Here is a 23903-nt window from a genome sequence, read left to right on the forward strand (position 1 = left end):
GGACTGTTGCTCCTGTGGGGGACTGTTGTGCCACCTTTCCGTGCTCACTTTCACCCCCATGGGCAACCTGGCCTGTCCAGGTAAGTGCTGGTCTCATGGGGGCAGCTGTGCCTCCAGAGGGTGTTCTTGAAGAGGCTCCATGCAGGGATTGGAGCGTGCGGTGCCCTGCCTGGTGCTGTGTTAGCAAGAAGGCGGCGCCCCATTTGATGGGAGCTCAGTAGTCTGTGGGGGCACTCGTGGCTCTGAGGCCTTGCCTCTGCCTGCCGCCTGCTGCTGTTGTCCATGCGTAGGCACAGGGACTCTGTGCCAGCTTCCCTGTGTTTACTGCTCTCAGCTGGAAACTGTGGGCTCCCTGGAGGTGGAAACCATGACGGATGTCTCAAAAATCCCTGCCTCTGGGACGAGCGCTGGTGCACGTGTGGCCACAGGGTGGCAGCCTTGCGACACCGGACGGGCGCTTGTCAGGGAGGGACACCCGGGGCGGGGAGCCTTTCCAGAGACCTCTGCAGGGCTGCGTGCCAAGTGCACGTTTTATTTTATTCTAGACACTCGTCCTTGCCTTGAGGAGCACCCAGGACCGCACAATCACCCTCCTCACATGTCTCTGGGCCCTGTGGGTTCTGACAGCCTTCTGGAGGCCGGGCCAGGGCTTGCACAGCCGCCTCCGTCTCAGATTTTCTTGCAGTCAGCCTGGGCTGTGGTTTGGGAGGAAGGCCACAGGGTGAGGTTTCCTTCCCACACATCCTACCAAGGGACATGCACAGTATTTTCTTTTTCTTTTTATTTATTTTTTTCTTTTAGAGACAGGGCCTTGCCCTGTCATCCAGGCTGGAGTGCAGTGGTGCAATCATAGCTCACTGTAACTTCAATCTCCTGGGCCCAAGACATCTTCCTGCCTTGGCCTCTCAAGTAGCTGGGACTATAGGCACATATCACCATGCCCAGCTAATTTTTTTTTTGCCGTGTTGCCTAGGCTGGTCTTGAACTCCTGGGCTCAAGTGATCCTCTCACCTCAGCCTCCCAGAGTGCTGGGATTTCAGGCGTGAGCCTCTACCCTGCTGTGCACAGCGTATTTGAAGGCTGTTTGATCACTGAGATTTTTCTTTGTCACTCACTGCCTGTCTTGGGGGTAAGGCCTGCCTGGGCTTCCAGCTCCCTGATGACAGCCTTACCTGTACCTCTGCTTCCCCGGGCCGTGTGTCTGTCTGCACAGCAGCACCAGCAGCAGGACAGGGCAGGAGGCAGGCGTATGGAGTGGGCAGTTAGTAAAGGACCAGAGCATTGGGGTGGCTGAGGTTGTCTCTGCAGTTCGTTAGTGCCAGGCGTCTTTTGAGGCAGGGAAGTTCCCACTGGAGCTGAAGCACCCAGGAGCCTGCTGTGGCACCACGGGCCCGGGTTGGGCTGACTGGGGAGCCTGGGGGTACTGCATCAGCTGGCCTGGAGCCTATCAGAGGAAGCCGCTCAGCCCCCACCTGCGCGCGTGTATTGGTTGAGTGGGAGATGGAACACACAAGCTGCTGTCTCCTCCATTCAGCTCCCTACGCTGTCCTTACCTGTGCGCTAGCTTCACAGGCCCACTAGGCCCAGCAGAGGCCTTTCCTGGGTGACAGGTGAGTGTTGGAGGCCAGGGCTGAGGGAAGGGGCTTGCTGGAGACAGACAGGCTGGTGGCCCAGGTCCCTGCTCCCAGGCAGGTGCAGGCAGCCCCTCCTTAGTACTGGCAGTGAAGACAGAGCTGTGTCTTGCACAGGGGTCTGTGGCCTCAGGGCACTCTCTTTCCAGATGACCAAGACATTCTGCAGCCAGCAGTATGCCCTGGGCTCTTCCTGGGCTGGCTTCCTGCACCCCCAGGCCAGCAAGGCTGTGCATAGGTGTCTCGAACACTTCCTACTCCCGGACAGTCGAGTCACCCCACACTTCTTGCTGTGAACCACCTGTGATGCTTTTGTTTAATTGCAGTCACTCATGACCCCAAGGCAGAAACCATCCTTACAGAACCAAATTAAGCTTTCCTGGAAGAAATGTTAAAAAGAGTGACTCAGCAGCTCCACGAGCACTGTGGCTCTGGAGATGGCGGGATGCAGTCTCACCAGGACCCCAGCCACCACGCCCAGCAGAAACATCCATGGCTTGAGGCGTAAGCATTCTGTCCAGCCTTCTGAGTGTTTAAGCAAAGTCCTATTTGTTAAAATTCCAGAACGGCCTGAGTGTCTCTGTCACGCAGCCTCAGGTGCTGAAATGAAAGCCATGTCCTAGGTAGGGAGGCCCAGGGGCTCTGCCCTTAAGAGCCTGTGTCGGCTGGGCATGGTGGTTCATGCCTGCAGCCCAGCGCTTTGGGAAGCCAATGTGGGAGGATCACTTGGGTGCAGGAGGACGAGACCAGCCTGGGTAACATATTAAGACCCCCGTCTCTATAAAAAATACAAAAATTAAGCCAGGCGTGGTGGCTGACACCTGTAATCCCAGCAGTTGGGGAGGCAGAGGCGGGCGAATCACGAGGTCAGGAGTTCAAGACCAGCCTGATATGGTGAAGCCCCGTGCTACTAAAAATAAAAAAAAATTAGCCGGGTGTGGTGGTGTGCACCTGTACTCCCAGCTGCTCGGGAGGCTGAGGCAGGAGAATCCCTTGAACCTGGGAGGCGGAGGTTGTGGTGAGCCGCGATCACACCACTGCACTCCAGCCTGGGCGACAGAGCAAGACTCCGTCTCAAAACAAACAAACAAAAACACAAAAATTAGCAGGTCGTAGTGCTGCATGCCTGTGTTTTCAGCTACTCGGGAGGCTGAAGCTAGAGGATCACTTGAGCCAGGAGTTTGAGACCAACCTAGGTGACATGCTATCTCTACAAAATAAATAGTTGTTGTTGTTGTTTTTTAAAGCCCACATTGTAGCCAAGGAATTGCAGCTTGAGAAGATGCTGAGGAAAGCACACAGTCCTTCACCCAGCAAGTCAAAGGGCACCAGCACATAGCAGGCTTATAGACCATCACACAGCACATTGCAGACAGCACACTGCAGACCAGACTACGAGAGCCTTGGGCAGGGTGGGGTGGGGTATGGGGCTCTTGGAGGAAGGAGGCACTGGTGCAGTGCAGGCTGGGCAGTTTGTGCCCCTCCATTCCTGTGGCCTAGGCTGTGCTGGTGCTGCGAGGTGGACGGGGGCCACCCTGTGATCTCAGGTCACCAGAGGCACACATCCTCTGAGTTTGTGGCTGTGTCTTCCAGCCTAGCTTGGCCTGTGCACTGTGGCTCAGTGTTTCAGAGAAGGGCTCCTCAGTGAGCAGCTTCATGTGAGGGCCTGCAGGCTCCCATGGGTAATGCACAAATTCAGAGAAGCACAGTATTGGGCCGCAGCTTCCCAGAGAGCACCCACATACAGCTTAGGTGTTGCAAACCTAGGTTGTGAAATTGTTGTTGGTTGTAACCAGATTTTGTTTCTGAAGAGTGGGATAGGAAAACAGCCCTCTGGGCGATCTGTCCCGCTGGTGCTATCTGTGAAGGGAGCCCCTTACTTCCCACCTGAGTCTCACCCCACTTCCCCACTTGCACTCGCACCCATCTGCTGGGCCTGGAGCCACTCCCTCTTTAGGGCCATCCCTGTGCTCAGTCCCCTGTGGCCCTGGGCAAGGCTGGTCCTTCTCTGCTCAGCCGGGTGCTGTCAGGGAGGGTGAGCTTGTCAGGATCATTTAGGGGGTGATAGGCTGGCGGGGGTGGCATCTTGGAGGTGGCATCTCTCCTGTGGAGGGTGGGGTTGGAAGGTGAGCTTGTCAAGATCATTTAGGGAGTGATAGGCTAGAGGGGGTATGTCCTTGGCCCCAGCAAGAGTGCACCCCCAGATATCCCCCCTTTCCTCTCCTTTTCTGAGGTCACGCTCGGCCACTGCTCCCGGGCTGCATTCATCAGGATTGAGGAGGGTACGGGCTCTGCTGGCTGAGGTAGGACCCTGGGAGGGATGCTGAGGCCGCCCACCCGCCTGCCTGCCCCATCAGGAGCTGGCACTGCAGCTGCACTCTCCCTGCCTGTTTCCTGACATCCTCGTAAATGACGGCTGCACCAGATGTAGGGGAGCTGCATGTGCTGCAGAAGAGCAAACAATATTGCGCCCTTATCTGGGCCCCGGGGTGTCAAGGCTGCCGTTGAAGCTGCTCTGTAAATAAAGGGCAGGTGGCCCCTGCAGGAGGCACACTGGGCCACCTTCTGCGGAGCGAGACTGCCTCTGGCAGGTGGCCTGGAGCCCTGAGGCTCACCACAGGGTGGAAACACCCAGGTCCTCTCTGAGCCTGACCACGGGCAGCTCTGACTCACCTCCCACCTCGGTGGCGCAGACGTGTGGCAGTGCTTGGCCTGGGCTGTGGGCCACTTCCTGTGCTCTCCAGAGCCTCAGCCTTCTGCAGAGTAGCTCAGATGTCGCTGCAGTTCCCCAGTCGTGTGTGATGTGCATTTCACCAGAGTTCAATGATTCTTGTGTTTTTTACTCCAAATCTTCAGCCTTTCTCAAAAATAAAATAAAACCACTTGGGATGTAGGGCTTTTACTCTGAGAGGTACAGAGTGGCCACCATCTGTTTGCAGTGTTGCAGACCCTAATCCTTCAGGGCTGGGTGGCAAGGCAAGGCTCACAGAGGTCGAGAGAGGAAGCAGTCCTGCGTGTGGTGGCGGGAGGAACACTGCCTCAAAGACCACGCTCTGCCATCCAGAGCACACGAGGGTTGTTGCACCTCCGAGAGATGTCACTGCTGACCATCTGCTCTCCTTGCAGCATCTGGGCTGATGGGCCGTACCCTGCACTGTGAGCCACCCGCAGGAGACCAGGAGGGCACAGCACTGCACCTGCAGACAAGCCTGCCAGCCCTTTCCGAGGCAGATACCCAGGAACTAACCCAGGTAAGATGTCCCCAGTGCCATGCCAGCCAGCGCTGTGTCCCAGTCTTCCCGCAGGCTGCTCCTCTTGCCTTTCTGACCACAAACAAGCTCTGGGTCATCCATCTGTATTGGCCTCGCACCAAGGAGGAGCTGCTGGCCTCCACTTGGCAGCTGCAGGGAGGGAGGAAGGGCAGTGTCCGTCCCAGGTCTACACACTTCCTGGAACACAACATGCACCACATTCAGACACATTCCTATGCACACACAGCTGCCCTGGCTACCACCTGTACTGTACCCATTGTACATGTCCGTGTATGTGTGTGCACAGGTGTGTATGTTTACCATGCATGTACATGTGCATGCTGTGTGTAGTGTGCATGTACTGTACACATTGTGCATTTGTGTGTACTATGTGTGCTATGTGTACATATGTTATGCATGTACTTGTACTGTGTATATGTCCACGTGCATGTGTGTGTACTTGTGAGTACATGTGTGTATTTGTGTTGCGTGCGTGTGCACATGTGTGTGCTGTGCATGTGGTGTATGTGTTGCATGTACTATGCATGTATATGTGCTGTATGTGTACCTTGTGTATACTGTGCATGGGCATGTGTATATGTGCATGTCGTGTGTGTGGAGCGTGCATGTACTGTACATGTATGTGTACTCTGTGTGCTGTGCATGTGCGTGCATGTGTGCTCTGTATACTGTGCATGCATGCAGGTACATGCCTGCTGTGTGTTGCGTGTTCTGTGTGTGCACTGTATGCATGCACAGTCAGGTGCATGGCTCACTCAGCCCTCATGTGCTGAGCACTGGTTCTTAAGGAGGCTTAGCACTTTGTGCCTGGGAGGCTGGAATTTTAATGTTCAGTGTAAATACTCCTGTATTGTCCAGAGGTTGCTGCTTAACATGCTGGCTTTCCAAGTAATTTTTGAAGCTGTACTCAGTCATCATATCACTTCATTTGTAAATATCTCCATATGTATCATTAAAAGATAAGAGCCATTCAGAAAGAACCATACTGCCACTGTCGCCTTAGGAAACAGGAAGTCGTTCCTCAGCACCATCCAGTATCCAGGCAGTGCTCCAACCTTCTGAGCCCTTGCTGAAGGGCGTGTCCCACAGGGTATGTGGCGCACATGCAGTCTCCAGGTGCAGCTTCCGTCTCGTCTTTCCCTACAGTTGATTCCTGGAAAAAGCAAAGCTATCTGTTGGGCTGAGACTGTGCACTTTGGATCTTGCAGTTCTGTGTCTACGCAGGCCGTGGGCTCCCCATCCCTGAGCCTCTGAGTCGGCAGGTGGGTCTGGGGCTCTGTCAGGCCCGGCCCTGTTTTTGTAGGGAGTGTTTTGTGGATGGCTCTGCCCATGTCCACCAGGAGGTGGATAAAGACACTCTGTCTCTTATGCCTGTTTTTAAAAACCACTTCTTACTTTACGTGTCTGTGTAGGCATAAACTCCTTTGAGGCCAGCTTGTTAGGGGAAAAAGGTGTTCATATTTGCTCTGGGGTAATTCAAGTGGACACGGCTTGTCACTTTTTCCTCCCGGCCTCACTTAGTCATGTCTGGTAATGGCACACACAGCACTGCCTGGTAGGTGTAGCCAGCTCACTCTGCAGGTTCCTAGTCACCTTCAGATACACTCACTGCCTCCAGAACATTCTTGGCCTGGGTCTCGTTTGCGCAGGGTTTTTGAGAAATCCCAATACTGTAAAGATAGACTTACCTGATTCTTTCCCAGCCATCCTCGGGAGAGTGCCTCGGCACGTGGCTGAGACTGGCAGGATCTGAGCACACCCCACTCCCACACCCTACAAAGGTGTCCATGGCCGAGATGCTCGCTGTATCCCACGGTTGTGTTTAGACTGAAGTAGGAGCAAAGCTTTAAGATGAAAAAATAGGAATTTTACCTGTTAATTGCAATGGTGGCCATGTAGTTGGAGAGGCCCTCAAGTGTCCACACATCAGACTCTCCTGTCACGTGTGGCGTGTTCTTCACCTCAAAGCCCGGGAGCGTTGGGGAGGTGGTCAGGTGACTGCACGGAGCTGAGGGTGAGTGGGGCTCCCCACCAGCCATCCAGGCTGTGTCTCCCCTGGGGCTGCATGGGCACTGCCATCATTAAAGATCCAGCAAGCCCAGTGGCTCAACACCGGGAGGAACAGGCTTCACATTCAGGACTGTGGCATCAAGGCCAGTGGCAGAGCGGGAGGAAGCAGTCACCCAAGGTATGGGGTTGGGAGGGCCCAGGAAGGCCTGGTGTGCCTTGGGGGCAAGGGCAGCGCGTTGGTCAGATGCAGGCCCCCTTCCTTGCAGGAGGAGCCTAGTTTCACAGGAGACTGTCTTTTTGAGGCAATACATGTGTTTCCTATTTAGAGAATTCCTAGTGCACAGTCGAAGCTCAAGCAGAAGCCAGAGTGAGTTACATTTCTGGGGAAAATAAAAATGCACGAAACCCCCCTTCATCCAGCTGTGGTTTTTGTTGCAGATGCTATTAAAGCCATCATGCTGAAACGTGTCCCAGTGGTGTGGGCTGCAACTGGGGGTGCTCAGGAGAGGGTGACTGTGATCACACAGGACAGGCAGGGGTGACACGGTGAGCCCTTCTGTCTCTGGGGCCCTGGCCACTGTGTCACTGTGGTTGTGGAGGGTGGAGGGCCGGGGGCTGTAGGAGGTGGATTTGACAGAGCCCCTGACTTGCTTCTGTTGTCCGCTCCTCTTTGCGGCTGTGGAATCCACTGGGGCCCACGCCATGGACGCGGTGCCTGGACACAGTAGAACTGGAGGTGGTCTAGGGCAGTTCCCTGGGACACTCCAGCTCATGCAGCCTCATCTGTCTTGTCCTGCTTTGGGGTTGCTGTGTCCACGTCCCTCTGTCTCCAGGGAGGAACCAGGTGGACACTCAGTGTAGACAGACACTGGGTCTGGCAGGAGAGTGGGTGGGAGCCTCGCTGGTGCCTGATGGTGGGAAAGAAGCCTGCTGCACTCCTGCTGTGATTCCTGATAGGAATGGATGTGCCATGGCCGGTCCCTGTGGGCGCAGGTCCCAGGGGTTGCTTGGGTGACGCCTCAGCCTCCTGCCTTATGGCATGGGGCAACCAGCGTACCACTGCCTGTGACGTCTCCATAAACAACAAATGCAAACACACATGGTAACAGGAAAGCCATGCAACTCATTCCATTCAAAGTCAAAGGGTTCCCAGGGAGCCGAACCTGGTGCTGGGACGGGGGTGAGACTGAGGGTGCGGTCAGGCTCACTTGGGGCTCAGGTAGGGCTCACGTGGAGGTGTGGGACGGCAGCTTCTGGGCATGTGGGGAGCCAGGTGTTTCTGTCCTCACGTCTTTGTTTGGCAGAAACCCTCTGCCCACTCCACAGCGTCATGTCCCATGTGGACCAGTTCTGGTGATTTGCTGGAACATTCTGAAGTCATTCTGGGGCTCCCTGCCTTCTATGAAACTATCTTCAGAAGGTAACATCCCTTTCTTTCCTTTCGTTTCTCTTTTTTAGGAACTGGAGAATGCATTGCATCTTCCTCAGGGACCCCCGTTCCTGGTCTGGCTTCCCTCACTTCCCTGTCCCTGATGTCTCTAATCTAAACTTTCCTCAATTAATCTGTGTCCTCTCCTAGTCAGGGGAAAAAAATCAATGGTTTCCTGTGTACCTAATGAATGTAAGATAATCATATTCACAGAGTGTCTCCCTAGTACTTGAAATAAGGGTCTTAATCAGTGTATGACCGCCCTGGCTTCTTTGAGCTCACCGGCCATGTCGGGGGCCAACAGCCCCATGTGACTTTGGGCGCCTGCAGTCCCCGGGGGCAGGAGAAGCTGCATGGACACCATGCTCTGTGCTGAGTGCACCTCACACAAGTGTCGCTCTCCTGCCTGGGCCCACTGGGAGTGTGTGGAGCAGGTGAGTTGGAGAGCAGGTTATGGCCAGAGGGGATGGTGGGACTGGCCACCCCCAAGGTGACTGGGCTCTGCGGGGGCACTGAACGCAGCACCCACCCTCCGAGGCTAGCCAGGCAGGAGTGGGCCTTGCTTGTGAGTGAGGAGGGGTGGGGAGGCCAGGCTCCTCCTCCACTCAGGCTCTCAGCGTCCCGTACCTTCCTGCTTTTCCAGGCTGTTCATGTCAAGTGTTCATCACGGCGCAGGCAGGAGGTCAATATTTTGGGGGGCTGTGAGGTTTTGTGATGCTGTTTTTATTTATGGCCTTGACAGCAGTCAGATAGAAGTGCTGAGCTAAGCCGCATGTTTGGGGATCTGTGCCTTTACTATGAGTTCCTATTACTCATGCCCCTGACACCACATTGCATGCACTTTCTAAATGCTGATCCATAAGAAGAGGCTGGGAATGGGGACAGGGTGCCCTGCAGCCCGACATCCACACAGCAGGAGGCCATGTCCCAGGGGCGCCCTGGACCAGGTGTGGGGGCCCTGCATGCACGTGGCTTGAGGGCGCCCTGTAACTCAGACTTATGGTAGCTGGGTGGAGGCGGCATCACAGGGAAACACCACGCCTTCCCTTTTTTTTTTTTCTTTTTCCTTTTTTTTTTTTTTTTTTTAATTGATCATTCTTGGGTGTTTCTCGCAGAGGGGGATTTGGCAGGGTCATAGGACAGTAGTGGAGGGAAGGTCAGCAGATAAACAAGTGAACAAAGGTCTCTGGCTTTCCTAGGCAGAGGACCCTGCGGCCTTCCGCAGTGTTTGTGTCCCTGGGTACTTGAGATTAGGGAGTGGTGATGACTCTTAACGAGCATGCTGCCTTCAAGCATCTGTTTAACAAAGCACATCTTGCACCGCCCTTAATCCATTCAGCCCTGAGTGGATACAGCACATGTTTCAGAGAGCACAGGGTTGGGGGTAAGGTCACAGATCAACAGGATCCCAAGGCAGAAGAATTTTTCTTAGTATAGAACAAAATGAAAAGTCTCCCATGTCTACCTCTTTCTACACAGACACGGCAACCATCCGATTTCTCAATCTTTTCCCCACCTTTCCCGCCTTTCCATTCCACAAAACCGCCATTGTTATCATGGCCCGTTCTCAATGAGCTGTTGGGTACACCTCCCAGACGGGGTGGCGGCCGGGCAGAGGGGCTCCTCACTTCCCAGTAGGGGTGGCCGGGCAGAGGCGCCCCTCACCTCCCGGACGGGGCGGCTGGCCGGGCGGGGGGCTGACCCCCCCACCTCCCTCCCGGACGGGGCGGCTGGCCGGGCAGAGGGGCTCCTCACTTCCCAGTAGGGGCGGCCGGGCAGAGGCGCCCCTCAGTTCCCCGACGGGGCGGCTGGCTGGGCGGGGGGCTGACCCCCCCACCTCCCTCCCGGACGGGGCGGCTGGCCGGGCAGAGGGGCTCCTCACTTCCCAGTAGGGGCTGCCGGGCAGAGGCGCCCCTCACCTCCCGGACGGGGCGGCTGGCCAGGCGGGGGGATAACCCCCCCACCTCCCTCCCAGACGGGGCGGCTGGCCGGGCGGGGGGCTGACCCCCCCACCTCCCTCCCGGACGGGGCGGCTGGCCAGGTGGGGGGCTGACCCCCCCACCTCCCTCCCGGACAGGGCGGCTGGCCGGGCAGAGGGGCTCCTCACTTCCCAGTAGGGGCGGCCGGGCAGAGGCGCCCCTCACTTCCCCGACGGGGCGGCTGGCCGGGCGGGGGGCTGACCCCCCCACCTCCCTCCTGGACGGGGCGGCTGGCTGGGCGGTGGGCTGACCCTCCCACCTCCCTCCCGGACGGGGCGGCTGGCCGGGCAGAGGGGCTCCTCACTTCCCAGTAGGGGCGGCCGGGCAGAGGCGCCCCTCACCTCCCGGACGGGGCGGCTGGCCAGGCGGGGGGCTAACCCCCCCACCTCCTTCCCGGACGGGGCGGCTGGCCGGGCGGCGGGCTGACCCCCCCACCTCCCTCCCGGACGGGGCGGCTGGCCGGGCGGGGGGCTGACCCCCCCACCTCCCTCCCGGACGGGGCGGCTGGCCGGGCGGGGGGCTGACCCCCACCTCCCTCCCGGACGAGGTGGCTGCTGGGCGGAGACGCTCCTCACTTCCCAGACGGGGTGGCTGCTGGGCGGAGGGGCTCCTCACTTCTCAGACGGGGCGGTTGCCAGGCAGAGGGTCTCCTCACTTCTCAGACGGGGCGGCCGGGCAGAGACGCTCCTCACATCCCGGACGGGGCGGCAGGGCAGAGGTGCTCCCCACATCTCAAACGATGGGCGGCCGGGCAGAGACGCTCCTCACTTCCCAGATGTGATGGCGGCCGGGAAGAGTCGCTCCTCACTTCCTAGATGGGATGGCGGCCGGGCAGAGACGCTCCTCACTTTCCAGACTGGGCAGCCAGGCAGAGGGGCTCCTCACATCCCAGACGATGGGCGGCCAGGCGGAGACGCTCCTCACTTCCCAGACGGGGTGGCGGCCGGGCAGAGGCTGCAATCTCGGCACTTTGGGAGGCCAAGGCAGGCGGCTGTGAGGTGGTTGTAGCCAGCCGAGATCACGCCACTGCACTCCAGCCTGGGCGCCATTGAGCACTGAGTTAACGAGACTCCGTCTGCAATCCCGGCACCTTGGGAGGCCGAGGCTGGCAGACCACTCGAGGTTAGGAGCTGGAGACCAGCCCAGCCAACACAGCGAAACCCCGTCTCCACCAAAAAAATACGAGAACCAGTCAGGCATGGCGGCGCGCGCCTGCAATCGCAGGCACTCGGCAGGCTGAGGCAGGAGAATCAGGCAGGGAGGTTGCAGTGAGCTGAGATGGCAGCAGCACCGTCCAGCTTCGGCTCGGCATCAGAGGGAGACCGTGGAAAGAGAGGGAGAGGGAGACTGTGGGGAGAGGGAGGGGGAGGGGGAGGGGGAGGGGGAGAGCATGCCTTCCCTTTTAACCTGTATGCTCTTTGGCTAATGGGTTTGTGACGGTGAGCGCCTGCTCGCCTGCCTCTGTGCACCCCGCCCACCCCCACCCCCACCCTCTGCTTTTGCGGGTGAGCCACTCCTGTGCCCATGCCCCCCAAACTCCCATTGTGCTGGGCATGACTGCAGAGGACCCAGGACCCTGGGCTGAGCAGGGCCCATGGCTTCAGAGTGATGGGGACAGGAGGCCATGCCAGGCACAGCCCTTGGGGTCCCAGATGCTCACACCAACCGGTACCCAGAAACCACCTGGGAAACTACCGGTGCAAAGGGCCTGGCAGGAGAGAGTGTGGGACCTGTGCTGAGGGCCGGAGGCCAGCACCTGACAAGCCCTCCCAAGGCCACTACCAGGCTGCACCAGCTGAACAGGTCGAGCAGAGACCGAGTGCTTGACCGAGTGCTGAGTGGGACTTCAGGCTTGGAGGACTCGCCCCACCCCAAGCCTTTCCTGTCCTCCCAGTTGTCGCTTTAATGAAGGCCAAGTGTGCAGGGCAAGTGCTGGGTGTCATGGAGGCCCTGGCTGTGGAAGGTAATACGTGTTATAGCAGTGGGGAGTTTCTCATTATTCACTTTTTAAAAATTGTGGTGAAATATATAAAACACAAATTTTGCCATTTTAACCATTTTTAAGTGTACAATTCAGTGGAGTTAATGAAATTCACCACCATCGTCCTGCACAGAAACAGTTTCTGTGAGACACGAACCCACGTTTCTGCCCCAGCCCCCCGCCCACCACTCTGCCTTCCCTCTCTGCCAGCCTGCCACTCTGGGTTCCTTACAGCAGGGGAGTCACGCAGCCCTTGTCCTTTTGTGCTTGGCTTATTTCACTTGGCATACGGTTTTCAGGGCCCATGCACTGAAAACCCCTCTGTTGGTGGATGTACAAGCTGTTTCCTCCTTTGGGCTGCTATGGAGAATGCCGCTGTAAGCGTTCACATGAGCATCTGTTTGAGGCCCTGCTCTCAAGTCTTTGGGGTACACAGTGGTCCTCTTATTATCAAGGGAAATGCTCTAAGACCCCCAGATCATAAAGCTTTACCCCCATGTTTTCTTAGGAGTTCTGTGGTTTTGGTTTCCTCTTTAGGTTGTGAGCCCATTCTGAGTTAATGTTTGTGTGCGGAGTGAGGTGAGGACCCAGATTTATTCTTCTGTGTGTCCAGATCGAGTTTTCCCAACACCATCTGGTAAACCAGCTGTTCTTTCCCCATTGAATGGTCTTGACACCCTTGTTGAAAATCCGTTAGCCATAGATAATATGAGTTTATCTCTGGTTTCTCACTTAATTCCATTTTGCGGTCTAATGTCACTGTTTTGATTAGCTTTGTCGTAAGGTTTTTTGTATTTTTTATTTTGAGACAGGGTCTCACTCTGTCTCCCAGGCTGGAGTGCAGTGGCATGATCTCGGTTCACTGCAACCTCCGCCTCCCAGGCTCAGGCGATTCTCCTACCTCAGCCTCCCAAGTAGTTGGGACTATAGGTGTGCACCACCACGTCCAGCTAATTTTTTTTTTTTTTTTTTTTTTTTTTTTGTAGACATGGAGTCTCCCTATGTTGCCCAGGCTGGTCTTGAACTCCTGGGCTCAAGCAGCCTTCCCTTCTCAGCCTCCCAAAGTGCTGAGATTATGGGCATGAGCCACTGTGCCTGGCCAAAAAAAAGTTTCAAAAGTAAAAAATAAAATAAGTTAAAAAGAGAAAACAGCATATAGGATAAGAATATAAAGAAAAATTATTCTGGCACGGCTATATAGTGTTTGTGTTTGAAATTTTATTACAGAAGAGTCAGAGTTAAAGAAAATCGTAGTTTGTAATATATAAAAGTTACAGGAAGCTAAGGCTCACCTGTTACTGAAGAAAGACTTTTTAAAATAAATTTAGTGGAGCCTTAGTGCGCAGTGTTGATAAAGTCCACAGTAGTGTTCAGTCATGCCTAAGCCTTCACGCTCACTCACCACACACCCAGAGCCGCGCCCAGTCCTGCCAGCCCTGCTCACGGGAAGCGCTCTATACTGCGTGCCATTTCGTATCTTTATGCTGCACATTTACGGCACCTTCTCCACGTTTAGATGTGCAGGTAGTTAGCGTGGTGCTCCAGCTACTTGTGCTGCTTGGTGCTGTGGTGTGCCGTGCAGGCCTGCAGCTTGAGGGGGTGTGCCCCGCTGCACAGCCGGGCACCGCAGGCCCTGCCTCCTCAGTGTGTGTATGTGTACTCTAGCGTTGTCCCACGATGAGACCCCGAGCCATGGTTCCTCAGGATGCATCCACTTCATTAGGCAGCACATGACTATTTTAGTATATCATGCTTTTGTTTTCATTCATCTCAAATAATTTACTAATTTCCCTTCCATCACCTGTTGGTTGTTTAATTTGTAAACACTTCAGTTTGCTGTGTTGCTAGCTTCCCTCTGCTGTGGTTGGAGGAGACACCTGCTGTGGATCCATCTCTCTAGGCTTGTTGAGGGCTGCCTCCCAGTCCGTGGCCCATCTCCCAGCCTGTGGCCCATGGAGGCATCTGGTTCAGAGGAGAATGGGCTCCTGCGGTTGTAGGTGGAGCGCTCTGCACTGGTCTCCTGGGCCATGGGTTTATAGTGCTGTGCAGGCTGCCTGTTCCTGTTTCTGTATGGATCCTCTGCTTAGCTGTTCTGTTCATTTTGACACGTTTGCTAGCCTTTAAATGTGGTCAGCAGGTATTACGCAGTCTTGGTTCAGGCTGGGAAGTGGGTTTGTGCAGCTGTTGACACCATGTGTTGAAGGATGAAAGAGCAATGCCGGAGGTAGGTTCACTGGGCCAGGTGTCACCCACCGGGAGAGTGAGGCTGCAGAGTGGCCCTCAATGGCAGGGGTCAGCACTGTGGCTGCTGCTGAGCTGTGTGTCACAGCCCTGAGTGTTGGGCCCTGTTCCTGTCCCCTCCATGCACAGCAGCGTCCTGCCTTGAGGTGTAGGTGAGAGGCAAGGGGGACCGGGCCGCAGCGTGCAGGGCAGAGCATGAGGTGCCTGGCAAGTTGGGAGCAGACTCATTGGCCACAGCTCTGGCCGTGTTGGTTCAGGCTGGGAAGTGGGTTTTGTGGGGCTGTGGCCAACCTCTTGGAAGAGCCACATTTTAGTGCATTTTCAGTTTGTTTCCTATTTTGAGGGTACCACTGAGGTTCTTCCACGTGTGCGATGCACCTTCAGTGGCACTCAGTTCACATTCACTGAACACTTTAGTGAGGGTTCATCGTCCCTCAAGCACTCGGCTCTCTTAATGGGAATCTCCATCCCTGGTCTAGGAGCAGGGAGCGCTCTTGGGCAGGACAATCCAGTCCAGGCCCAGCTCCTTGCTCTGCATGGCGTTTCCTGTGCGCGCCTGGAGTGAGCTCAGCTGGCCCGGCTGAATCAAAGTCCCCTCTGAGCAGCAAGGCCGCCGTGCTCATTGCCTCGACCCACCGCCGCGGGGGCGTCCTGAGGAGGGGGGCCCTGCATCTGCCCCCCCGCTAGTGCACAGACCACCTTGGCCTCCAGGAATGCAGCGGAGGGGACTTGGGCGGGCCACAGGGTGGTCTGCGAGTGCCGAGTGTGACAGATCGCGGCAGAGAGTGTTCTTTACGGCCTCCAGAGCTTGGCTGCGGTGAGAGCCAATTTTCCCCCTTTACATTCTCTGCAGCGTATTAATGGCCCCAACTGGTAGAACTATTTTGAGTTGTAGACAGCTTGATTTATCCCAGCTCTGTTCTTAAATGGTTGCTAATTTCTCACTGCAAGAAAATTCACAGTTCCTCAGTGAGTCAGCTTAATGACACGGCCAGGGCAGCCCAGCTAACAGCAGACTGTTCTCGGTGCTTGGCTTGGTACGGTGATGTGCCGCACTCCGGCGTCACGAGGCGAGCCAGAGCAGACATGTCCCATGGGACACAAGAGCCGATGTCCCGCAGAGTTTGGAGGCCAAGGCCCTGCATGCCTCTGGAGCACTGTCTTCCCGGGCTGCTGGTGGCAGCGAACGCACAAGCCCGGGACGTCTTCAGGCCCCCAGCACTCAGCCTTGCCCTAATGGTGTGCGCATGGACACACAGCTGCTTTGTAGGTGGGCCCACCCTACTTCATTAGACTATTTTTCCATATTTATTTTTTGCCTTTATAAACAAAATGGAAATGGTGAGAATGCTAAATTCTCTTGTCTTTGCTCTGCAGGGCTTCTGGCCTATGTCGCTGTCAGCCCAGACAGTGTTTTGGTGATGCTTTGCTCCGAGTCTGCAGGAGCTTTGTGGAGACAGAGACTTTCCTAGCAGGGCAGCAAGCGGAAGCTTTTCTTCCAGAACAGCCTTTGCTCAGGGCATGAGGGAGCCGGCCAGGCCCACAGCGCCCAGGGCATCCTCCTCATGGATGTGTTGGAGGAAAGTGGCTTTGGTGCTATCCTGGGGGACCATGGCCATAAGCTGGCAGTGTCAGCCACGCTCAGTTGCGTTTCTTTGTTCAGGTTGTGCCTCTTGCTGCCTGCCTGAGTCACCTAGGGCTGCTCCCCTTCCTGGCTCTGACGCCCTTAGCGGGTCCCACAAGCCGCTCAGGACCACAGAGTCCGGCCATGGGTCTAGCCAGGCATCCACTGATGCTCTAAGCTGCAGCTTCTCTTAGGAACACTTCTATCAGGTCCGGCTCGCAGGCATGCCCCAGGGCCAGCCTGGATTGTACTGTCCTTCAAGCACTCCTTGCTCTATTTCTTTGAAGTTTATAAAAGTTTGTTTCCCCCAAAACCCAAAGCACTTTTAATCAGGTAGTTTCTGTGGAGGTCGAACTGGCTGGAAGGAAGGCCAGTTCCTGGGTTTCTTTACTCATGTAGCAGGGACTCAAGGAAGTCTGATTTGTGCCTCGCCTCTGACTCAGAGCCCATGAAGGTTCCTGTGTGAGGCCACTGGCTGCCTCGGAGCTGACAGCATCCTGCACAATGGCTAGATGGCTTGTCACCCCAGGCCGCAGAGGAACAACTGTTTCTAGGGTTTGGCCAGACTTCACATTCTCCATTCTTTCCATCCCTGTTATGTGGAATGCACACGATGCCATGTAATTACTTCAGTCCCTTCTTAAAGGAAAAAGAATCTGGACCCGCACTCCAGGACACTAGCAGTTTGAAGGTTCGCTCAGGAATGTTCTTTGTCTGCAGACCTAGCAGCTGTACAGATCGCTTTTGTGTTTTTGCACTATTAATTAACTTCAAGTGCAATTTTGGCAGGCAGGCCAAGGGTCTCAACAGGCTATTTGGAATGAGTTCTCTTTTAAGGCCTTCAACGTGGTGAGACATTTTCAAATCAAAAAGTACAGCAGGAGCCAGCCTTTATTTTGTCTGTGTACACAATAAAATATTCCGCTTCTATAGGCAGATCAGCTGGTCTTAGTCACAAATAAATTGTGCATATTATTACTGTGCTTAATAGGCAAAACCCTAAACTATAGAAATTTTTGCTATTCCCACTGCTTTCTTATGCACTAGAAAAAGGCATGAATTCGATGTCTTTTTTAAAAAAGTTATTTTATTTTCTTCTTTATATTCTGGGGAGATGTCATAGACAATATTTTTAGGTTGAGAATAATTGTACATACTCATGGGTTACGTAGTGAAGTTTTCCATACATGAAACATAAAGTGATCACATCACACCAGGGTCACTAGCACGGCCAGCATCTTGGGCACGCGCCACTCAGCCTTGCAGGGAAGGTGGCGCACAGGGGTGCCGGGCTGCCTGGGTCTGTTGGAGATGACCCTGGGGGACAGGCGTCATGTGGGGAAGATAGTGAACGGGAGTGTGGGGCTGTTGGGGTCTGTGTGGAGGTGGCCCCAGGTGGACGGGCTTCATGCCTCCCTGTGGTCCTGATCTCCATGTGGCTCCTGATCCCTGAGTTGTTGCGGGTCTCTGCTGGGCCTTGCCGTAGGTAGTATAACCTTCATGGCGGCTTGCTAGGACTGTGTATAAAAGAAGAATATGATGTATGTTTAATAATTATTGGCATTGATGTATGTCAAATGGTACTCTATGTCTATTGGGTTCAGTACAGTATTTTATTTGTTTTCCCTATCATTTTTACCTTTGAACATCTGGGTCAGGGTTAGACAGATTTAATACAGCTTATTCAGCTACTCTTAGTGTCATCCTGCCGAAGACACTCCAGTCAGAGAGCCAGAGCAGGTCCTGGCCCAGCCTCCCTTGGATGTCCCAGGGCCCTGCCACCATCTGTAAGGGGTATAGGACTTCTGGCGGTGACCGGGGATGTGGTCTGGGTCATGCCCCACAGCATCTCTATGTGCAATGAGTGTATCCTCAGGACCGGGGGCAGGTCACCCTCTCTGTGAAACAGATAAAATGTGCCACGTTCTTAGAACAATGTCAGCTTACATTGCATATCCAATAACTCAGCTTTCATTCAGGATAGCTATAGGATGGTAAAAACAGAAGACAAAGTTGTGTATGTACTTTAATCCCAAATTTGAGTTATTCACAAGAGTGTATGGACATAGCGACAGAGGAAAAAGCCAGATAGGAGTGTGCTCGTGTCACTGATGGTGCCAGCCTAACAGTGGTCTGTATTATGGGCAGATTTTGTTTTATTCCTTAACTTCTCTCATGTTTCCTGGTTTTCTACATGCAGTTATTAACCGAAAAGACAAATAGTGGTGTCTCCTGATAGCACTGCACGCCATGGTCATGGAGAGGGCAGAGCTGATGCAGGGCTAGTGGGAGGCATTGGAGCTGTGGGTCCTGGCAGGGGCTTGGGCCATCTCCCCAGCCGTCAGCTCATGGGAGCCCTGTGGCCCTGAAGGACATTTAAATTCTAAATACACTTAAATCACATTTTAGTATGGTTGACGAGGGACATAGGGACTGAGACCAGATCCCGAGCGGATCCATGTCCCTGGCTTCCAGGAGGCCTCCTCACAGGATGTGGGCACAGGGACAGTGTGAGTGTGCAGCCCAGCCATCCCTTCCAAGGGCTGTGCCTGCTGGTTCCAGCAATGCCCTCAGGATCACACTGACAGCAGGGGCAGGTGAGAAGGGAGCAGGTTAGCAGAGCCAGCAAGGGGTGGGCTGAGGCTTTCTTCCCTGTCACGGCACAATTTGGGTGTGGGCCACGTGAGATCATGGGCCAGGCGGTGGAAAAGACCTCCTGTGTGAGGTCATCTGCCCGTCCTCCTGGAGCCACTGACCCCACCATATACTTTCCAGAGCCCCATCCAGCGATCTAAGTCATGACTCAACAGATGGAGTTTCTGCCAGCTCCCGAGGGTGCAGAAGCCCTGCTGTCTGGGACTGGGGCTCTAGTCAGGCATTTATTCATCTGTCTTATGACAAATATCTCAGCAGGAAGGCCGGGTTTGGAAAGGGACATGTGGCTTATTTCACCTCTGCCGTGTGCCTGTGAGTGACCTCAGCCCCCAACTCCCTTGTGCCATCTGCAGAGGGGCTGGGCAGCTGGCCAGGGAAGGGCTCCTTCTGCAGCACGGCAGCCACCCTGGCTGGGCCCTTTCCGGTTTTCACAGCTTGTTCGCATTTGTGATCTCATGTGAGCCACACCGTTCAGTGGAGGGAGCTGGATCTGACCGGCTGGCCCTCTGTCCTCGCCGCCTTCATACTGTTTCTCATGGGTCAGATGAAGGCCGGACCATAGGCGGGGGCATTGCTTGTGACCCTGAATCCCAAGCTGCATGTGTCCCACTGCTGGCCACCCTGCTGGGGAGCACTGAATCACCTGCCCTGGCTGCCCAACCCCACAGGATGCTGAGCCTCCCACCATGTCACTGGGTGGAGCGTGGGGAGGCTGCTCCCCCAGGGCTCAGGTGCGCTGTTCCTAGAGGCAACCAGAGGAGCTGTAGGGGCCCCCCTCAAGATCACCACCCACTAGACCCTGGATGGTCACTGCTGTCCAACTGGTGGGTGCACAGCACTGAGGGTTCCTTCTGACCTAAGCAGTGATCCAGAACTTTCCCTGAAAGAGGACATGGACATTTATTGCAAGTGGTGGGTCACTCAAGTTTCCTTTCCAGTGTATTCTTCTCCATTGTCAGGTGGGCGTATGAGGCTTCTAGACCTAGGCTGAGTGTGTAAAGCAGCGCTTCACAGTGTGGTTCACCTTCCTAGATTCCTCATAGAACACAGCTCATTAAGCCACAGACACAGCACCAGCTCAGCCCTTAGCTCATCGCCCCTGCTGCAACCAGGGGACACATCTCTGTGCTAGCATTCCTGGGGCGGCCCACCCCATCCAGCCTTCCCCATCCACACCTGCCTGGCCCTGCGTGCCTCCACCTTCTGCATCTGCTGGGCCGGGGACCATCTCCCACACCCCCACGGTGCTGGCTGCCCCCCACCGTATGGAGAGTTTCATTCTGTCATTTGCATTGTGCATGAAACATCTCACACTTAGAGACAAGAGAAGGGGTTTGTGTTTCTTTTTAATCCTGCTTTCCCACTCCAGTCTGCAGTTAGGGACCCACATGCAGACAGGTCATGAGCATAGTGGCTGGGTGAGAGCTGGGACTCAAATCCGAGCTGCCTGCCCAGGTCCCCAGCTGCCCCACTGTGGGCAGGAATTCCACACCCACATGCAACGCTCCCACAAGGTCAGCCAAACAGAGCACTCCGCAGCCTGGAGATGGCAGGCCAGGGTGTGGCCGCTGCACCAGGCAGGAGGTGGGGGCAGGCAGCTGGCAGGAGGTGGGGCAGGCACCTCATCTCACCAGGCCTGTACTGGCAGAGACAGAGCCATGACCTGACCCTGGTGCTGGGCTGCCGGCTCCCTCCCGCTGGCTCGCAGATGGCATCACCCAGGTGGTCACGCAAAGGCTCTTGGGTGTGTGAGAGGGGGAGATGTTGTCTGTGCTAGAGTTTGCAGAGATGGCAGCCTCTGCTGTGATCTTGTGCTTCTCCCCAGATCCTGAGGAGGATGAAGGGGCTGGCCCTGGAGGCCGAGAGTGAGCTGGAGAGACAAGATGAAGCCCTGGATGGTGTCGCAGCAGCTGTGGACAGGGCAACCTTGACCATCGACAAGCACAACAGGCGGATGAAGAGGCTGACCTAGGGGCAGAGCGTCCCTGCATTCCTGTCTCGCCCTGCACATCCCACTGAGATGGAGGGCTGGGCGGCAGTGCCAGGGCTGCAGAGGCCTGTGGCCCTCCGGAGTGGTCTTCCTCTGGATAGGGCTGCTACTGTGGGGCTGCTTCTGCACCAGGGGCCTCCCCAGGTGTGCACCATGCCTGCCCCCCACTTGGCTGTCCCTGCTGCTGGGCAGGACCCGGCCACATGTTCTGCAGATGCTGCAGAAGTGTGGACCATGGCGGGACCCCAAGGACACTTGGCACGACCCCAAGGACACTTGGCACAGGCCTGGAAGAGGCCGCCCTCGTCTTGTCTCGGCTCCCTTTCATGGACAGACTGGCGTTCTTAGCTGTACTATAAATTTGTGAGTGAAGTTAGAGCCCAGCTCACTTAGCCAGCTCACTTTGAGGGCATCCTATAAACACCCAACTGTTCTTTTATCGTCTCGGTTTTAGGCAAAAGTGAAATTAGCATGACTGCATCTTTCAAACAAAAATATTGATTTCTGCTTTTATGGCCCCGTTTCCATCCAGAAATAAAGGGAAATGCTGGCTTCAGAGTGGTTTTTGAAGATGGGTGCCAGTGTTTCCACCTGGTGCCTTGTGTCTGGGTCAGTGGCCACTTCCTCAGAGGCCCTGGGGTGGGTGAGCATGGCCTCTGGCGGGACTGCGCGTCACATTGCGGGTGGTGCCCCTTTGCCATGCTGCTTCCAGATGCCCCGTGCAGGGCTGCAAGGAAGGGTGCGGGCACATGGGAGGCGAGTCCCAGGATGGTGCCACGGCCCGGCCTGTGGGGCCTCCACGCTGGTGCACCCAATGCGCAGTGGTGCTGCCTTCCCAGGGCTGCTCAGTGAGCCTCACACACAGGGGCCCTCACAGCTTTGCAGCCAGAAGCCCCACATTGAGATATCCTGGGCGTGCTCCCTCCAAAGGTTCTGGGGAGGACCCTGCATGGCCTCTTTCAGCTCCCTGTGGCTCAGGCACATGGCTGCACACTCCAGTCTCCGCCCGTCCTCTTATGGCCAGCTCCCCATCTGTGCATCTCAAGTTCCCCTCCCCTTTCTCTTAGAGGGTCACTTGCCACAGGTCCAGGGCCCAGCCTAATCCAGGATGGCTGGGTCTTGATGTCACTCACTGAGAATGTCTGCTAAGACCCCAGTTCCACAGGAGGTCCTGCTCTGAGGCTCCAGCTGGACTAGGGGCTGCAATGCCAGTCGCCAGAGCCAGTGCAGGTGCCTGGCAGGAAAACTGGGAAGCAGCCTCTCTAGAAAGCCACAGCCCAGGGAGCTCTGATTTTTTTTTTTTTTTTTTTTTTTTTTTGAGAGGGAGTTTCACTTTTGTTACCCAGGCTGGAGTACAATGGCATGATCTCAGCTCACCGCAACGTCCGCCTCCCAGGTTCAAGCGATTCTTCTGCCTCAGCCTCCCGAGTAGCTGGAATTACAGGCATGCGCCACCACACCCGGCTAACTTTGTATTTTTAGTAGAGATGGGGTTTATCCATGTTGGTCAGCCTGGTCTCAACCTCTCGACCTCAAGTGATCCACCTGCCTCAGCCTCCCACAGTGCTGGGATTACAGGCGTGGGCCACTGCGCCCAGCACTCTGATGTTATTTTTTGTTTGATTTGGGAAATTGCTTTCTGCTCTCTTTTTCTTATTTGGTTTATACTTAGCAGCCTGCAGAAGGAGACCTTGCCCTGTCCCCTCTGGGGTCCTTCCACTAAGGCCACAGGTGAGTGAGTGCTCCCAGCCTGTCTGGACACCCCAAGGAGGCCAGTGTTGGCCTTCAAGCCCAGCCCAAGGCATGCGGACGCCATGGCCCCTCCCTCCTGTCAGTGCTGGGAGCCGGCAGCAAGGGCTCACCGTACCTGCAGCCACCGTGCAGACCCCCATCAAGCCTGGAGGAGGCTGCACCCTGTCCTCAGGACCTCACAGTGTGAGTGGGGTCTCCTCTGTCCCTGACCCCTCACTGTTCTCAGGACTTCACATGTGGGTGGGGTCTCCCCTGTCCCGGACCTCTCACTGTCAGCAAGTCCTTGCAATATCAGGTGAGGCCTTTTGTGTCACTTGACCATTCCTTGTCCACTGGACCTCAAAACTAACATGATATACAGTAGTAAGAATGTAGAAACTTTCCCACTAAAATCACGACCAAGGCCCATACATCCGCTCTCACCACCTCCTTTCAGCACTTTAAGCTCTAACAGATGGAACAAGGCAAGAAAAGGAAGTTAAAGTTTAATGATACTGAAAGAAGAAACAAACTCTCTTTGTTCACAAATGACATTTTCCAGGTAGAAAGTGTAAAAAGGGATCAAGAAAACCCCCTAGAATAATGAACAACTATTCAAGATTTCAAAATATACAAAAGTTAATCACTTTCCTATATACCAACAATGGATGAGTGGATTTGAAGTTAAAAACAAAGTACTTCTACTTTAGCACCCCCAAACAATAAAATACTTAGGTACAAGTCTAAAAAAAGTGTACTCTTTCTATATATATGAGAAAAACTACAAAACCCTGATGAACAAAAGAAGAACCAAATAAATGGAGAAAAATTCCATGTTTATGGATAAGAAGACTCAGTTTTTTCAACATGTTTGTTCCTTCCAGCTTGATCTATAGATCCAATGCAATTTCAATCAAAATCCCTGCAAGTTATTTTGTGGATATTAACAAATGATCCTAAAGTTTATATGGAGAGGCAAAAGACCCAGAATAATCAATTCAATACTGAAGGAGAGGAGCAGAGTTGGAGGACTGACACTACCTGACTAGAAGACTTACTACAAAGCTGCAGTTACTAAACCGGTGTGTTATTGGTAAAAGGAGAGACAAATAATAGAACAGATTAGAGGACCCAGAAATAGACCCATATAAATATAGTCAATTCATCTTCTAAGAAGATTCAAAGGCACCACAATGCAGAAAAGACCGTCTTTTCAACAATGGTGCTGGGACAACTAGACGTCCGCATGTGCAAAAGAAATCAAACAGACCCTTCACCCTAAACAGAAATTAATGAAAAGGAGCTGGGCGCGGTGGCTTATGCCTGTAATCCCAGCACTTTGGGAAGCCAAGGCAGGTGG

At 54.9% G+C, this 23903-nt stretch overlaps 1 protein-coding gene and 1 pseudogene across 7 annotated transcripts in view; both read left to right on the top strand.

Moving 5' to 3' along the window:
- The window catches only part of SNAP47 (synaptosome associated protein 47), a 48150-nt gene extending 26782 nt beyond the window's left edge, over positions 1-21368 (top strand). For all 7 annotated transcript variants that reach the window (XM_019031378.4, XM_004028509.5, XM_019031394.4 and 4 more), the window contains exons 4-5: positions 4758-4882; positions 20648-21368. In XM_019031378.4, the coding sequence (XP_018886923.4) occupies positions 4758-4882; positions 20648-20794 (272 nt within the window). In that variant the 3' untranslated portion in view covers positions 20795-21368. The remainder of the gene's footprint in view (positions 1-4757; positions 4883-20647) is intronic.
- LOC109027797 (uncharacterized) lies at positions 10961-20636 on the top strand (annotated as a pseudogene).
- Positions 21369-23903: the final 2535 nt, after the last annotated feature.

This window comes from Gorilla gorilla, chromosome 1 (genome assembly GCF_029281585.2).
Source record: "Gorilla gorilla gorilla isolate KB3781 chromosome 1, NHGRI_mGorGor1-v2.1_pri, whole genome shotgun sequence".
Lineage (NCBI taxonomy): Eukaryota > Metazoa > Chordata > Mammalia > Primates > Hominidae > Gorilla > Gorilla gorilla.